Source organism: Euwallacea fornicatus, chromosome 14, assembly GCF_040115645.1.
Source record: "Euwallacea fornicatus isolate EFF26 chromosome 14, ASM4011564v1, whole genome shotgun sequence".
NCBI classification, from domain to species: Eukaryota; Metazoa; Arthropoda; class Insecta; order Coleoptera; family Curculionidae; genus Euwallacea; species Euwallacea fornicatus.
This window is the reverse complement of record NC_089554.1, coordinates 472529-490401: the sequence shown is the minus strand read 5'-3', so window position 1 is coordinate 490401 and position 17873 is coordinate 472529. Positions and strand designations below refer to the sequence as shown.

General features: G+C 35.1%; 1 protein-coding gene and 1 long non-coding RNA gene across 4 annotated transcripts in view; one reads left to right on the top strand and one right to left on the bottom strand.

The window, feature by feature from the left end:
- Nucleotides 1-38: 38 nt before the first annotated feature.
- LOC136343330 (dnaJ homolog subfamily B member 6-like) overlaps nucleotides 39-17873 on the bottom strand; it is a 42242-nt gene continuing 24407 nt past the window's right edge. Inside the window, exons 1-7 of one of the 3 annotated variants that reach the window (XM_066289998.1) lie at nucleotides 6903-7044; nucleotides 6695-6804; nucleotides 5527-5636; nucleotides 3016-3129; nucleotides 2117-2296; nucleotides 1496-1799; nucleotides 39-1291 (exon numbers count right to left, since the gene is read on the bottom strand). In XM_066289998.1, the coding sequence (XP_066146095.1) occupies nucleotides 1192-1291; nucleotides 1496-1799; nucleotides 2117-2296; nucleotides 3016-3129; nucleotides 5527-5636; nucleotides 6695-6759 (873 nt within the window). In that variant the 5' untranslated portion in view covers nucleotides 6760-6804; nucleotides 6903-7044 and the 3' untranslated portion in view covers nucleotides 39-1191. Of the gene's footprint in view, nucleotides 1292-1495; nucleotides 1800-2116; nucleotides 2297-3015; nucleotides 3130-5526; nucleotides 5637-6694; nucleotides 6805-6902; nucleotides 7045-17873 lie in introns of those variants that run through there. The other 2 variants (XM_066289997.1, XM_066289999.1) reach the window with 2 other exon arrangements.
- Nucleotides 9149-17873, top strand: part of LOC136343344 (uncharacterized) — a 30138-nt gene continuing 21413 nt past the window's right edge. The window contains exon 1 of the long non-coding RNA XR_010732771.1: nucleotides 9149-9264. This is a non-coding gene — a long non-coding RNA (uncharacterized lncRNA). The remainder of the gene's footprint in view (nucleotides 9265-17873) is intronic.

Below are 17873 nucleotides of genomic sequence, written 5' to 3'. Positions count from 1 at the left end.
TGCCACCCTTCGATCTGGAGAAAGAACAAAAAGTCAAATTAATTCATTTCCATTTATTGTTACCGTTAAGTGATAAGTGTATGTACAAGCACACACACACACACACAATGATAAGCTTAACATATACACTGTCTTGTGTGCACGAATATAATTCCAATAAACCTTAACTCTACCTAAATGTGAGAGGAGAAAAACGCAACAAATAAGTAATATAAAATTAAACTATTTAACTCTATTAATATGTTTAACTACCCTTAATAACGCCCGAATATGGTGGCGTATTGAATCCGCGCGTGATTCTTCAAAAAGTTACTTTAAAATAAGTAATAATCGTAAGATTAGATAAGCTTGTTTCGTTTTTTTTTAAATTAGCAGTCTTGCGTAAATAAAACTAATAGAAAATATTTATTATGTAGAAATTTCATTATGAGCATATATTTGACCAACCCGGTAAAACATTGACTGATTTCACTTCTACTTTCTTCTTTAAAACCCATCTAATTGGTTACCAACTTTACGTCTCAATGTTAGAGACAAAAAATCCGAAAACTGCAAGTTTATTCAGGGTTTTTATCATCGTCCCTAACATCACAAGAAGTTCTCTTAGGTTTACTAACAAGTACTGAAAATCTATTACAGCGGAAGATCTGCTCACACGTTCAAAAAGATCTGAAAACTACTGGAAAAACAAAGGTTTGCACTAGGTTTCAATATACTCTTTTGAAGTAAACATCTCATATTAATGAGTTTGTCTTCATTTCTTCTCAAACTGCAAACCTGCTTAGCGGACAAATAGAATAGCGGGTCACCACCTCTAAAATTAAAGGGAAACAGAAATTACCACTTCCTTAATGTACCTGCAAGCCATACGCGTCTTATCAAAAAGATACCATGCAAATTCTGAAATCAGAATTGTAATTAGCTATATTTCTAGTACTATTAATAATTAGGGTAATATACAACTGATTAAATATATAGGAAAAATGAGACATTTTAATTTGAATGAGGTTTTAAACTGTATTGAGACTGAAATATTTCCTCTACTGGCCACCGCTCTCTACAAATTTAACATCAATATAACCACAATATTGAAATATTATGTTCTTGGGTAGGTACGTGGACAGTACATTGCCTAATCGGTACAATATATTAAGTAGGATCGAATAAACGTTGTATTACTCTACTGAGTGCTTAACTGTAGGTTAAACTTTGAGGGACTCCATTCACGGTCCTGGACTTCAATACGTCGTTCTCGTAAGATAACACTGTTTCCTTTCCATTTTCCAAAACCCTGAAAATAGGGGAAGTGTTAGAACAATAAAAAAAATATGTACAGGGAGTTTGAAACCTCACTTTAAAGTTTTGTATGAGAAAACGGCAAATCAATTTGGAAATTTCAATAAAGGGTCTCAAACATCTTCAAAAGACAATTAAAGTCGAACCTGGTCTTCAACTCCGCTTACAAAAAAATGAGCAGAAGTGAACTAAAACTTACTTCTTGGTGGTTATCTTCTTGCCGTTAACGAAACGAGTAGACGTGGACGTGCGCTTGACATTCGAGCCGCCTCCCAAACCCGGTACGTTACTGAAGGTACTGTTTATGGTACTGAACGAGGAAAACCCACCATGTCCGTTGTGGCTTCCGGCTGCCTGCCCGAAGAAGTCATCTACAAAACCAGTGCTCAACAGCCCGAACGGCGAGAAAAGGCTGCTAAGCTGATTCTGCGGGTGGGAATGTCTGTTACCCCGGAGGTGGTGGTGATGGCGGTGTCGGTCTGAGCGATGGGGATTATGTAAATCTATGTAAAAATAGAAATAAATCTGTCATATTTATGCTTATGAAGATCCAGCATGATGAACATTTTCCAGAGTTCGCTGTCAAAAAGTTGTTTACGCAAAGTAAAAAATATATTACTTATTCCTACAGGGTAAGATATAAAATCGCAATAAAATGAAAATTTATGCAGAGAGGACTGACCTTAACGCCGGCAATGAGGTTAATTATTCTCCAGTTAATTTAGCACTGAGTTTTAAAGACAGGTCAATAATTCTAACTAACTGCGATATTAAGCTCTGTGCATGTCACCATAATGACCAATTAGTAAATGAAACTTACCACCCAGGAGGTCAAAAAGGTCGCCGCCGCCAAAGAATTCCCTGAAAACGTCCTCCGGGTCTCGGAAAGTGAAGAAACTGAACCCGAAGTCAAAATCATCATCGTGACGGCTCCTCCCGCGGCTACCACCGTTTATTAATCCATCCTTACCGTACTGATCGTACACACGTCTTTTTTTGTCTGCAAAAGAGGGTACACATAAACAATTCGTTGTTGATGAATAATAACAAAAAAGCCACTGAAATCCCACGCTGGCGTCCCAGAATTACATGTCACTGTTGTTAAATGGGTGTAGTTGTTAGTTCTGGGTTAAAGCTCCTGATCAACTACAGGGTATTCGTATACAGGCGCGGCGTGACCATATTTTGGAAACCACAAATCAAAGATTTCGGAAAAAAAATGTATAATGAAGCCAACAAGGGCAGAATAATGTATCTGTGAAATATAGTTTTCGAGATATGGCTGCTTAGTATCCCAAATGAGATATCTTGCTATTGTTGCGTAACTGTTAGAGTAAGTACCACCAAAAAATTAAAATGATTTAAAATTAACAAGATTAGTAAGGCAAGATATTAAATCCAAATCTGTACATGGATTTATGAGCCACGGGCTGCGCCCACCCATTACTTATTTTTATCAGCACTAAAAATATTACACGAGAAGTAAACTCTAGTACATTTGGCGACTCTCTGCCTACAGTAATAGATTCAATAATTATAAACAACTTCAAATCTCCGGGATTGGGTCAAACACTTTTGAACCTGCACGTATTTGCGACAGGTTTTATATTCAGGCAAAAAATTCACTCACTGGGTTAAAAAAAAATGCTAGCAAAAACTTGGTATTATTAGCACATAGATATAATAGAAAAACAGGAAAATACGCTTTTGTGTATCTACCAAAGGAACGTTGAGAAAACGGGTTGTGGGAATCAAAGTAGCTTCTATAGCTTCTGGACGATCTGGTGGCCGAGCTTCTGGAGCACCGGGCATCGTAAATTTTGCGCTTCGAGTCTGCAGTGGGAAAATTGCAAAAAAGTGACCTTCCGTTGGAAAAATAAAAATGAAATGTGCTTTTTGCTTTGACGCTGCAATGGGCGGGATTGCGAATTCATTCATCACTTTCTATCTATAGAGAGTCAGCGCATGTACGTAAATAGGCATAATTAAGGCGTACCTACACTTCGAAGCAACAAGAATATTACATTATGATACGGTAGAAAATACCTGCTGCAAGTATGGCTTTCAATTAAGAACAAAACCATCCAGTTCTAAGACCAGACGTAATTAGTGGTAATAAAGTTTAAAAAAAAACAAAAACGTATAATTCAGAACTAATTAACAGCGGCAAGATTTAGGTATTCCCTACATTTCCTAGTAATAATAATAATTATTATTCGTACACCGTTGATTACAGCTGTCGGCTTAACTTGATATCGAGAATTTCACGCAGGTGGTCTCTGTTGGGCGCTTTAAAAATATTTTAACGGCTTTTGTCGTGTCATGTTGAGTCGCGATCAGGAGCCGGTCATGTACATGATTGGATTATATTAAATTTAGAATCGGCATGATCTTTGTATACTGAAAACAGGCAGTTTAATTGCAAAGGTGAAGGCATGTGTAGATGAAAGGTTAACTCTTTTTCAAAAAATACAAAGTGTACACATAGGTCAGAAAATGAAAAGAAACAAGTATATGGGACATCTTTATAAACGAGAACATCAGACTATTTACCAAAGAAAGTAAAATTACTTCGCCTTCAAAAATAACCTACAGACGACCTTAATAAAAAATTACTCGACGAAAGAAAAAGGTGAAGACCATCAATCGAATTTATTTTTGGCAAAACAATCCGGAAAATTAATGTATCAACGGCTTACAACTACTTGGAGCACATCCCACAAACAATTTAGTAAAAGTGTGTGCAGACTAAATATAATTGCGGTGACACTTTTAGTCACGGAACTACGAGTAAAACCAAATAAAGCCGACTAAACTTTCCTACTCTGATCTGGAAACTTGGAACCGATATTGAACGTGTGACGAAGAACGCCAACTCGACTATTATTCAAAATACACACACACAGATGACAAATTCTGGAGGTTAAATAAATTGTAACTTGTCAGACAACAAGTTTTTGGAAGAGACACAAAGCGAAGTTGGACAAGAACATCCATTTTGCTGTGGGTAAAGCTAAACCCAGTTGACGACTACATTTTGGGGTCAGTTGTGGTGGAATTCGATCAACCTAAAAGAATTGAGCGTAGCGGTTTTTTTTTTAACTTTTTTCTCCTATTTTTGACGAATCAGACACTAATCGGTGACGGCGAAATCGGGGAATATGACATTATCACAACATCTTGCGTCTCATAAGCGTAAATTGGCCTGTGAATGACGCATTTTGAGATAAAATAACGTTGTCAAGACATTAATATATCGCAATTTTTCATCTAAAAATTTGGAAACATTTTCCTCGCATACCAGCCAATGATGTAGGAAATCGTGATGTATTAACTAATTGACGGCATTCTAATAGCTCAGGCAACTTTTCACCGGAAGGCTGTCATGTATTAATGCCCCTGCGATGTAATTTTGTTGCTAGAAGTGGATCATAAGCCGACGCAAATAAGACATAAGGAGTAATGATATGGTGATGTCATTTCGTTCGGTTTCGCCTTCATAGATTAGCGTCGCATTTTACAAAAGAAGCTTCAAGGCTGCAAAAAACTATGCTACATCAAGTTCTCCTAGGTTGGTAGAAGGAGCTGATAACATGTATTATAGGGCTTCTAGGCTCACTTGTATCATTATGATTTAAATTAAAATGTACAAGCCCTCATCATTGTATATCACTCTTACTCCGAAGAAATTCGTTGATGTTTTTATTAACATCAATGTTTTTCTTATGGCTGTCACAGTTTACAAGGTGTAGTTGCAAGTGGGCTTTAATGAATGCTAGAAATCTGGACTTCAGTAAAGATTTAGGTTCCAAATGATATTTACTTGCTACAGCAGTAGTCACAAATGTAATGCGGAATCCAAGTGAGAATTCCTATAGGAAAAGCCGCAGACCGATTTATTCCTGGCAAAACCTCATATTTTTGTCAAAAGAATAATTCGGACGTCAGAATACACGCAAACGGTAACGCCGTAGATTCACCTTCGCGCCCGAATTAGCACCAGTGGCTATTTTTAAAATTCGGCTGAGAGGTCTAGAAGTGAGTTTCTAAAAAAATTGAGGTATTTCGAAATTGTTTCTCTTAACTGGGCACGCGAAAAAACTTGGCTATTTTTGCGCAATCCAAATCTCGATTCTAAAAGTCCTCATTTAGATAAATATAATAATTCTTGCTGCTTCTTGTTGCGAATACCCACATTGGCTTCAATTACTGCACAAAAACCAATCTTACCATCTGAGAGAACTTCATATGCTTCAGAGATTTCCTTGAATTTCTTGGTGGCTTCGTCGACGTTGTCGGTGTTTTTGTCTGGGTGCCATCTCAGGGCAAGTTTTCGGTACCTAAAAATGAATCAAAGGCTTCTGACAATCCCGATTAAGATATGTGCAACTTTGTCACATATGCATTAGCAATAAATAACGCGAACAGAGCTTTCCACTTTGCTTCAGTTGCATGTTATTTTTGCACACAATGTCATCCTCGCACACGAGCCTACGCAAGCATTCAACAATAATCATTTCCTGTTTCTCACTAATATACATTTTCTGATTAGCATTCATTAAACAAAAGACAGGAGGTATATTATATCGTATATTAATGTATTACAATGATATCAGTTTTCACTTCTTTGGCGGATTGAATCACCTCGCCCAGCCAAGAGAAGGCCGTTTCCTGGATATCGTTTGAAAAATGCAATACATTACTAATTAATGTGAGTTATTGTAGTATTCTCTGTAATTGGAGTTTATGTAAAATATACAGGGTATTCAAAACTCTTAAACTCCAACAATGAACTTTATCGTAAGTTACTTGAGTAAACTCGATCAAAACATTACACCTGACTAGAAGTTACTGGCAGTTACTCCGTTTGAAACGTTGTATGAAGAATCTTAGTGGCATTAATAAAATTCTCGTAAATTATGATTATAATACTTTCGCCGGAAATTGCTTACAATTGTCAAAATGTTCCATTATTCGTTCCACTACTGTAGAAAGTTCCTTGTCGTAAGGCCAAAAGTTAAATTTACTAGCAAAAAAATCATCTAAATAAATAGGCGGCGATCATCAACAATTCTACCGCAGTCATAAATACGGTGATGCAAAAAATTGATATTTCATTAGTATTCTCCTATGTCTCCTACTTTTTCTGAATTGCACGCAATGTCATAGGTATAGAAATTTTAGTCGGAACACCAACCTTGCCCCGAATCTGAACTGCAACAAAAATCGCTAACCTAACTGAGAGTTACCAATAACATACAATAATAAACAGAACATAATCTCATTATTAATGGCGAGGGCTCAACTGCTTGAAATGCTTAATTAACATTATACGTTGGCGGTACGATAAGGAAAAACGGATTTCACAATACAATAATGTTCGTTTAAAGTCACTTACGCTTTCTTGATCTCCACCGTCGTGGCATGTTTTGGCACCTCGAGGACTCTGTAGTAGTCCCCCATTTTGGTGCCAGTTCCTTCCTTATACCCCAGTTTTACTGCAAATTTCTGCAAATAGGAAAACCTCAATTAGTGCATCACATAACAACAAAATAATTACTTTAAAAAATGTAAATAATCTCGACAGTTATCATTATAGTACGTACACATCTAAAATTAAGTCGTGTTGTTGCACATTCAGAACAAGATAACGTAAAGATCCCGAACGGGTGGTTTATCTTATCGACTATACAGAAATAAATAGGCTATGGTTGCCTCAAGCTAGATAGAGATCAGTTTAAATGCTGAAATATTGCTATAGAATGTTACAAAAATATGAAATAAGTACTTCAACTTTCGAATCAAGTTCTGTCTGCCAAAAGCTTGACTTGTGGTACAAATTTGACGACTAAGCAAGCATAGAACGATACCTGTAATTACGAAGATTGATAAGCTAATTTTGGGGCCTGTATAAATTTTAACATAATGGAAAAACTGATATAAGATAAATAATGATAAAATATAATAATAATATGATTTTGTTGAATTATGTACACCTAAACCCCAAAAGGTGACACTGACCTAATTAATGGCACAATTTAGATAAATCTTCAAATTTATTATATATACATTTCACAAGGATAACATACCATGTGTGAAACTTGAGTATGGTATTGATGGCTTTAGAGTGCCTTTCTATTAGGAGATAAGGGTTACTTTTAGATAAAGTGAATATGATATTGGTTAGTCTTGCCTAGGCTTGATTTCCGAGTGGTCTTAAGACAGAATATACGATTTACAACCATATGCAATTTTATTTCCTATAACCTATTTCCAACAGATTTAAAATCATGAATACATAGATAACACAGTTCTCAATACTATTTATTATCCTCGATTTATTTGTTAGATAACTGAAATCGAAATATTGATGGATTGCTTAGGTTCTTGTGATACATAGGTAATATTAAAAAAAATTATTATAATTATATGCTGTGTCTCGAAATTATGAGGCAATACCTTAGTGCCGGTCTTAGGGTCAGAAATCTACAAGGTTAGCCACGCACCCCGTTTATTAGAAAATTTTTAATTTTCCACTATTGTTGCCCAATAAAATTCAGTTTCAGGCTAGAATCGACTATTTTCAATTCAAGTAAAATATTTTCAAAATGGCGGCACTTCTAGCTATGTCGGAAATAGCTATTAACTTCGCTATTATAAATGAAACCCCTCAATTTTTTCCCTGTTTCGGATTTCTCGTTAAAATTTAAGCCCAGCTGATATTAAATGTCTAATGGCTGAGATTTGTCGTTTCCGAGTTACACTGCAAAATTTTAAAATTTCTACGGTTACAAGGGCCCACGGAAATTGGTGTTGTGCGCTGAGCGCTCCGTATATTGCAATAGCTGTTTAGGCCCTTAAATACGACCTAATAAGCTATATTTTGACGCATTTTAAATTGACAAGTCTTCCACAATTCTCGAAACATGCCTCCAAATCTCAATAATTTCCTTTTTTCAAATGAAACACCCTGTGCCTAAAACCATGTTCAAATCTTGAATTTAATTCTGTATCAAGTGTTATTAAGGTTCCCGGAACCGATTATGGGCAAGGTGTCCCATTTAAAATAAGTAAGTTATTGAGATTTACAATCATGCAACTTCAGAGGTACGTTTCCGGGGTTGTGGAAGACTTTTTGTCAAATTGAGATGCGTTAAAATTAGCTTATTAGGACCTATTTGAACCCCAGAACATCGCTTCCCAAATTTGTAGCGATAAGCATTCAATATCAATTTCCGTGAGATATTGCACTTATCAAAATTTTAAAATTTTCTGGTATCACCCGGGAACGGTAAATGTAAGACATAAGACTCTTTACATAAATTGGCCTTAAAATTTAATGAGAAATTCTCAAAAGACAAAAAAATTGGGGGGGTCGTGTTTAAAATAATAAAGTTAGGAACTACTTTCGATATAATCGAAAGTGCTGCAATTTTAAAAATATTTTACTTCGGTTCAAAACAGTCAATTCTAGGTTGAAACCAAATTTCTTTCCGTTACGATAGTGGGAAGTCAAAATTTTTCTAATGAACAAAATATGCAGTTAGCCCTGTATATGTTTAACCAAAAATTTATATTTAATAATAAAAGTCAAGAATGCTTCGTTTTAAAAATACAGTGTAGAAATCATAGAAGAGCAATGATTTAAAAAAATACTTTCAATGCTTTTTAAGTAAAAAGAATTTGAAGCAAAACGTTAGACGAAATTATATACATTTCCATCTGAGCTAGGTCATTTTCATCCATTTACTTATCATCAGTTTATCCTTATCAGAATGATTTATTCTCAAATACGCATCAAATCGTAATGAAATTGCAGCCCAATTTTTTGTATTAGAACATTGTCAAATGTTCGACGGTGTACTTAAAATAATACAGAATTCATGCAGATATATCAAAAAAGATGCGCGCACAAACGGAACCACTGGTTCAACATCGCGCGTATCACTAGACGCCCCTCAGGCTTATGTAAGTATTCAATTTAACTAACAAATATTGCAAATTCACACAATTTAAGTACAATAGTTAATTGTATTCAATTTTGATATATCAAGAGTCAACTATTCAAATCACCTAACAGGAGTCAACGATCCAAATAATGTTTTATTCACTAGTGATTTAATAGCTATTTATGATGCAAGGTCCCGCAATATGACTGAAGTTACATAAAATAGCATTTTTTAATATGTTTCATACACGACTTTTTTTGTAATTTTGCGCTATAGTAAGGGAATTGCAAGATCCTAACATATATTTAAACATGTTCAAGCTGCACCCTGTATCTATAGAACTACAATAAGTGTTTTTATGTGTTGGATTTCTGGTAAAAATCAATCATGTCCAAAATTCAACGGTCTTTATGTTCTCTTCTAATTTATTAACTGGAAGAGACAAGTTTATTAGATTTACGATTATTTCTGCATTGTAGAGAAAGAAGTGTAAAATAGGATATTTTAGTTCCTTTTGTCTACTTTAAAGTAGAACTTTTCTTTTATGAAAACCACATGGCTGAGGTGATCAATAAAAGTGCGCCTATAGTATTGGTCCCTAATTGCAGTATGGTGGAAACCTTACTAATCTTTCGTATAGTTAGTTCTTATGGAACTTTGTTAGCGACAACACGGGCGTGCCTCTTGACTGCAATTAAGAAAAGCAGAATTAAAACTATTTTGGGATGATTATTTCTAAGTCCCATATCCAACATTACCGATTACATTTTTTGAGTTATAAATGAAGATATCTGCTTTCATTATGTAACTAGGTACGAAACGAAACCCATCTAGTCACCCATTGCGATTAAAAACACTCACTTTACTTGCTAAATTTTGTCGATCAATTCTAGTGAATTCTTAAAGCTGTCCAAGATTAAACAAATAATCCAAGAAATCCCAAGTGACCTCGGATGTTTCCAAAAATTTCTTTAATACAATTTCCCTCCTGTGGCTAAAACTTGCTATTTTAGGCGCCTTACAAAAGAAAAGTACCTGGAGAAATACCGAACATTCCTGAAAACTATGTTCTTTAAATCACACTTGCACTTTTCAAACAAAATTTAGTATTAAAATAACAATATCACTCGGCCTACAAACGAACATGCAGTGCAACAATATAAAGTCCACAGAAACCGGGTATTATTAGAACGGATTAAAAGATGGATTAACATATTATTTAACTGTTCGGTAAGCAAATATGTATGTCATAACAGTGGAAATGTAAAATAATAATGCAACAGACTCGACTTATAAATCAAAGTATCGGGTATGTAAATGGCTTATTAAAGTTACTATGCTGCAGTAATACGGTAATATAGTATAGTAATAGGTCAGCTGCACAAATTGCATGTACATACACACACATATCTATTAGTACTGGTTATTACTTCATTAAAGATTACGTAAACTTATCAGATGATAAATGATAGCTATATAGATATTGGAGTGATATAGTAATGGACATATTTGTTACGGCCACAAATCTTGTAACTCCTATACATTTTGTGTTTAAGAAATGGAACGTTATCGAAAGTTTGAGAGAAAAACATACATCAAAAACATGCTACCTAAACAAAGCGTTATTAAAGTTTATATTTTTAGAACGCAGTTCGTGAGTGTTTAATTTAAGGTCATTCGTTGAGATCGTCACCTAAGTTCAAGATGAAACGGGTGCGTTGAACTGGTTGCCCAATCAAAAAAGTTATACTAGGAATTGGAAAAATAAAAAATAGTCGAAAGTAACCGTCGAGAAAATGGGAATAAAGAGCATTGTTTTTAGAGATTTTGAATGGATATTTATATTACTGACAAGTTCATTTGATCTTGCCGGTGCCTTCCGGTACGCGAGGACTCAGTGTTTTACTTAGAATTTAAAATATACTGTGTAACAAGAAAATGCATCACCCAGTAAAAGTGGATATTTTGAAACTAAATTTTCTGTAAATATTTATGATGTTAAAAATAACGGTTGATAACATTTTCATTGGAGAAGTCGTATCCTATACAATCAAAATACAGCGATGGGTCACCCGTTCATTTAAACGAGTACATTCTGCGCTTCGCTCGGGCATGCATCTAACGAGGTGATCTATGACGTTCCTCCCAACCAACTTGTAATCTATCACGCAGCTGTCGTAAGTTCGTTGGAGGGTTAGAAACCATTGCCAACCTTCGACCCATCATATCCTAGATATGTTCGATGGGTCAGGCGAAGCGAACCCAGCTAAATCTCACCATCAAAAGTCTATCTTGGCTTATCGGACATCGCTCACAACTGAGCCTAAATAACGAATTGCTGATCTACAAATGCATCATTAGACCAGTGTGGACGTACGGGATACAGTTCTGGGGAACAGCCCGTGGCTCGAATATCGATATTCTGCAGCGATTTCAATCGAAGACCCTGCGCACGTTAGCTAATGTCCCATGGTACGTTAGCAATGCCACACTGCACCAAGACTTGAATGTAAAGACGATCCGAGAGATAATCCAAGATAGCACCAAAAAGTACATAAACCGGCTAGACAGTCACCCCAACCACCTAGCCGTAAACCTCCTGGATTCGGCCTCCTATTCAAACAGATTGAACAGAATGAACACTCTGGAGCTTTGTGAACGGTTCGATTATACATAGTTGGATAACTGTGCTGACAGTCATTTCTACAGATCTGTTTTAATTCCAATCGAAATGTTTCTGAATGTTCTTACTGTTTTTCTGGGACAAATTGTAACAAATATTAGTAATAAAAAAAAAATTAATGTTCTATGGGTGAAAGGTCGGGCGATTGTGCGGGCATGAGACTATATTGATGGGGGCCTAAATGGGACAGAAACTATAATATAACCGCTACAGCATAAGGGCGAGCGGTATCTTGTCGAAACATGATACTGTTTAACCCTTGAACGTACGGTATAGCAAACCAGAACTTCATTAATGTAGCTGTGGGCATTCAACTGGCTTAAGATAAATACTAAAGGAGTTCGACCACCCAGGCTCCTTCAACTCCAAATCATTTATCCTCTGGTAAGAGTTGTTTCACATTCCACAGCGAACTCCAAAAGCCGCTTTTAATCTCTCCGATACCTGATTCGTCGACGATCATCATGAGCTATAGGTAAAATCTAGATTCGTCACAAAACATGACACTATTCCCTTCTCCATCCCAATTTGCCACCAGTCCAATCTAAGGGCCCGATGACTGGTGGTTAAAGAGGGAGTATCAATCTCAGCCGATATGAAATGATCCCGTAGGAACAAATACAGTGATATATGGAATGCGTTGTCATTCTATGGCCCATCTTTTCCAAAAAGTGACCTCCTATCAATTTGGATCTATTCTGTCACTCTCTAATGGTAATGAGTCTCAATCTCCTCTCTTTTTGCTCTGTAATTACTCTAAGTCGCCCAGAGCCTCTTCTGCAATGTTATATGTCATTTTCGAACCAGCTCCTCCAGTAAGGCATTATTGTTGCAACATTTTTTCGCATTCATCTACCGATTTCACGAAACTCAATTCCGGCTTCATGTGGGCCAATTATACGACCCCTTCCAAAATCACTCAATTGTTGGTAATTCAGTCGTCTTCGTACAGTGGGTATTTTAGTTTAGCACTTTGGTTTACAACTGTCTGAACCAAATAATAACAACACAGCAACTGAAATAACCGAGAATAAAATGTAAACATTTTTAAAAAGGCATCTCAAAAGAATATAGTTATTCACAATTTTGTGGTGTTTTTTTTAAAATCATACATTCCTCTCCACAACATAAACTTAATTAATTGATTTGGTCAAATAATTTAAACTTTCACTCGGAGATTGGTTTTTACTATGATAAAACATGTGGTCTTTTAGAATATCCGGCTTTAGTGTTCATCGAGTATTTCTGAGTTTGGCTAGTTGCAGAAAACTGCGAAAGGATTAATGCACACTCTTTGGAGAAGACAGAATTTTGTAAAAACGAATTCATTCGTGGCACCCTGTACTTGGCTACATACAAGGTGTCCATTTAACAGTCACAACTTAAAACACACAACATCTCAACCATGGCAACGCATGCTAAACACTCAGACACTTAGCCATGAATGCCAGATTCCTAAAATAATTAAAGTTAAAAAGGTGAAAATTAAAGTTGTTATTGTGAATATTTTTTATGTATCTTTGGCTAAATGAGTATTCGCGTCTTGCAAAGTGATCTTACATGAGAATCAGTCTTAAAATCGTCAATATCTGACTTAAGTTATTTGCGATATTAACTTTTTTTGTGGTACTGCAAACCTCTAAAAAATGTTTTTAAACATCATATGCACTAATACAGGTTTAAAAAAGGATTTTATCAGGTGAAAAGTGCAGATGGTGCCGTTAAAAAAAATTACATTTTATGGCGTCCCTCTTTTTTGGGACACCCTGTGGGGTTGTCACTAATTTTAACATTTACCTTCATTAGCCTCACGCACATTTGCGGATACAAGGAATAATTTAAAGAAAAATGTTTTTTTTTATTCTTCATGTTTGTGTCCTCGAAGCTTATGGATATGGTAAATGTTGTGGTATTTGTGCCTTGGGAATGTTGTTATTGTTAAAACAAATTTTCTTGTTGGACAAAAGTATGTAGTACTGTGCAGTTTTGTTATCTAAGGAGCTAATATTAGTTGTTCGACTTGGTTATGTGGTGAATTTTATATTTGCTATGGCCAAAAAGTATTTTTTCGAAGATTTTGGATGTGCAATACTTGAAATGTCGCGTCGTGGTTGCAACTAAAAAAAAAATTGTAAAGACCTTCGAAGATGTAAAAAATTGTTTAAAACCTGGACATCCAAGAAAAACAAACTTTACTTCTGATTGATTGACGGATCAAAAAAATAGTAACAATACTAACATTGCTAAAAATGATCCAACTGCAACACGTCGATTATATGAAAAGAGCTTGGCAGGAACGATTGCAGTGAACAAACTTCATTTTTAAAAATAATAAGAAACCAAAAATAAATTTTTCTCTGGAAAATTTATTTTCCTCCCCTTCAAAATGGGGTATCGCTCTTTTTAGTGGTGGAATTAAAATTAAACTTTAATATGGCGTTTTCAGGACGTTAACGACCCAAAACATTCATCGCATCTAGTTAAAAATTGGCTGACAGTATGAAATTACCGTCTTAGAATGGCCGTAGTACTCATCAGATTTAAGTCTGATTGAGCATCTCTGGAAACAGCTAAAACGAAAAATTAGGGACAAGAATGTGTTCAATCGAGATCAATTGTTGAAAGTCTTGTACGAAAAATGGTTGAAAATTCCCATTTCTATCTGCAAAAATCTAGTCGACTGAACGCGATGTTGATGTCGTGAGTCGATGAGTGTTGTAAATTTACAAAGATATGCTACTAAATATTAATTTATGTAAAGTTTTTATTCGTTTTTATTAGAATCTGCAAAGTATTTCATTCCCTTCCCATATTGATTCATTATTATTTTTCAATACATAAATGCGTAGAAATAAATTCAACATTTTTTGTTCATAATATTATGGAAAATATACTTGTGTTTTTGTATCGCATGTTTATTTTTTAATACTCAGTATATTGACGTAAAATTATGAAACGTTTAGAATATCCATACTTTTCACCATCTCTGTACATTCCCATAATCGATTTTATATGAAATTGCAAATAAACTCATAGGAGTCCAAAGGACTACTAAATAGACACTCTTCATACCTAATTAACCCATTAGCGCCCAAATTATTTTATCGTGAAAAAAGGTCGTGCTTTCTTCACGAATTAGGCTTTTAGCATCATATTTGAAAATTCATCTTGAAATGTATCTTTTTTTTCAGCGGTTAAAAAAAAAAAAGGTGATATATATATAGATCACTGGGATGTGCCGTATACTTTTTAATTTTATTTTTGGTTAAATTATTTAGGCGTTAAATTCATAAATTTTATTTTTTACAAAAACTATTTAATAAAAAAAAATACAAAAACTAAATAAACTGTAAGTACAGGTCTACTTATTGTGCCAATTAGGAAAGCAAAGAGTACACAAGGTAACATTACATTTGTCACAAAAAGTTAACTGAAGCCACCATCGTACGAATGCAGTTCTCGCTGCTTACTTAACCACCTGCATAAGCTAACCTTATGTCCTAATAAAAATTGTTTTAATAAACAAATTTATGTCATAAAGGTTGTTTATTTTCTGCGATCTATATATAGATCACTGGGCGCTAAGGGGTTAAGGGCACAAATTCTGCTTGGACAAATGATAGTCTCTAAAGAAAAATACGAAATTCTGTGTCGTTCAAAGCTTCCTCTATGCCTATCAATGCTGTTAAAAATTCAGTACTGAATTTAGGTTTTTAACTGTAGAAACGTAGAAGCTCCTTGTACAAAGTAGGTACCCACCTACTTACTATAAATACCTGCAGCGGTGTTGCTTTTGTTATGCATTTAAAACTTGTTGTTCAACACAAAAAAAAAATCTCTTTGAACCGTAACTAACACGTCGGGTATACGTTATTGCTATTTTTAATAACATCCAAAACTATTAGCGCATAGTAATTGGTAAACAACCCAAATGCGACCTGCTCTTAACTGGAGCAGCTGGTGATAAACAATCTTCAAATTTTTGGCTCAAATTTCGACAACTAATCAAAGATTATTTGCTGGACAAGGGTCGTTTGAGGATTAAAATCCTGACAAATGCCGCACACTGTTGTGTTGTTCGTATAAATCTTTAGCTTATTATTATTGTTATTAAGATGTAAGCCAGCAGTCTCAGTCAGGCCAAACCCGAAAAGTTCTTCCTTGTTTATTTCCTGTGACGAACACGCAAACACCATCAGCTGATTGATAATTCTTCTAATGGGTCATCGATTTCATTGAATCAATCATTCTTCTTCCTAAAGTGGTGGTTTAGTGTAATTCTCGAATAATTCTCAGAAATTCTTGTGACCTCATATTTGTGTCGTAAATCCATGAAATTTTCATACATTTTATCAAACTACAGGTATTGTTTACGTCAACGCTAAAATGTGAACTTTTTCTATAGTAATTATAGTGTATAAGAAAACTTGTGGGTTTAGTTGCATTGAAACCTCGATTGAAACAAAAAGTACGGCAGTTGCAAGCGGTAATTTTTCATTAAATTACGGTGATTAAATTCGCGTTCCCACGTCGATTTGGCTTAGTCACATCCCATATTCTTATGGTATTACAATAGAAATTGTCGAATTTGGAAACTTGTCCTAGAGAGTGGGCGCGCCGATTTTAACTTGTTATTTTTACCGCTGATTTTATTCCGAATGCTTAATCAGTCGGTTTAGGTGAATAAGGAGTAATAAGTAGGGACACTACTTAGATATGGCTGAGACAGAATTGTTCACACTATGCCAGCTGTAATACGATGCCAAAAAAATTACACACTGCCACACATAGAGCCGGTGTTTTGTCAGCTGAATCTAAAAATATCTCGAAAACATGAATGAGCTATAACGGAGCCCCATCTTGTGATGTGGATAATTACAGGCATCCAAGTGTCTTCCTAGTCCGTCCAAATGTTTCATTTCTTGACATTTTAAGCATTACATATCGAGTGTACATTTTACTTATCCCCTCCCTGTAAAATTTCATTAAGCGGTTTTCATTTCTTTCTATGCAGTACAATAATTGTGTAATGTACCCTTAGGCTACGCCTATGGATTTCCACTGCCTTAGTGGTATGTCCAGGATGGCCATATGTCGGGAACCCATTATCTTCCAATAAGGGTTACCCTTCATAAAAACTTTCACTCCTCTTCCTCGTCAAGACAAAAGACTAAAGTATCCTCATTTTTGCCAAAATCAGACTACAGCTGCAACACCCTTGTAAATTATCCTTTCTTACCATTGTCTTGACTTTACGGGTTAAGAATTTGGAAAGTTACCATCTGTGGGTTATGTTGCCTATTGCCTCAAATCGGAGCACGCCTATGGGTACTGACCCCCATTTTTAGTACTTAAGATACCCCGAACCTTGTACTACTCTCTATTCTACTCTATTCTATTCTATTCTATTTTTCTAATAATAACGATAGGACTGATATAGCTCGACGCTCCCGAAATCTTGTAAAATCCTGCATCTTTAACTCTTGACTCTCTCCAGTTAAATGCCAGTTAAAGCCTAAGATCTTTAGTTTTGTAACGATTCAGTGTTTTGTGTGTCATAACGAGTGGAATAAAATCTACTAAAGTGTTCTCGAGTTTTGTTTCGCGAGTTCCATTACAATTGGAAGAAAATAAAATGAAAATTGGAAAGAATTCTCGTGAGAAACCCTTCACATTATCAAATACAAAAATTAAATATTTAAAGACATGTTTTAAAATTTCTGTTCAGCAATTCGTTAGTTCAATAAATATCTATCTATGGCCAATTAATATCAAGGTCGTAACGTAGATTTAATAAACTCTTAATTTTTATACAGGATTTTGAACGCAAAAGACCAAAATTCCACCAAAATGTATAAAAAATTATTTAAAACTTACAAAATTTCGAATACTCACAAAGATATGTATTGATCAATTAATTTATGAATTGTATACATTTTATTAAA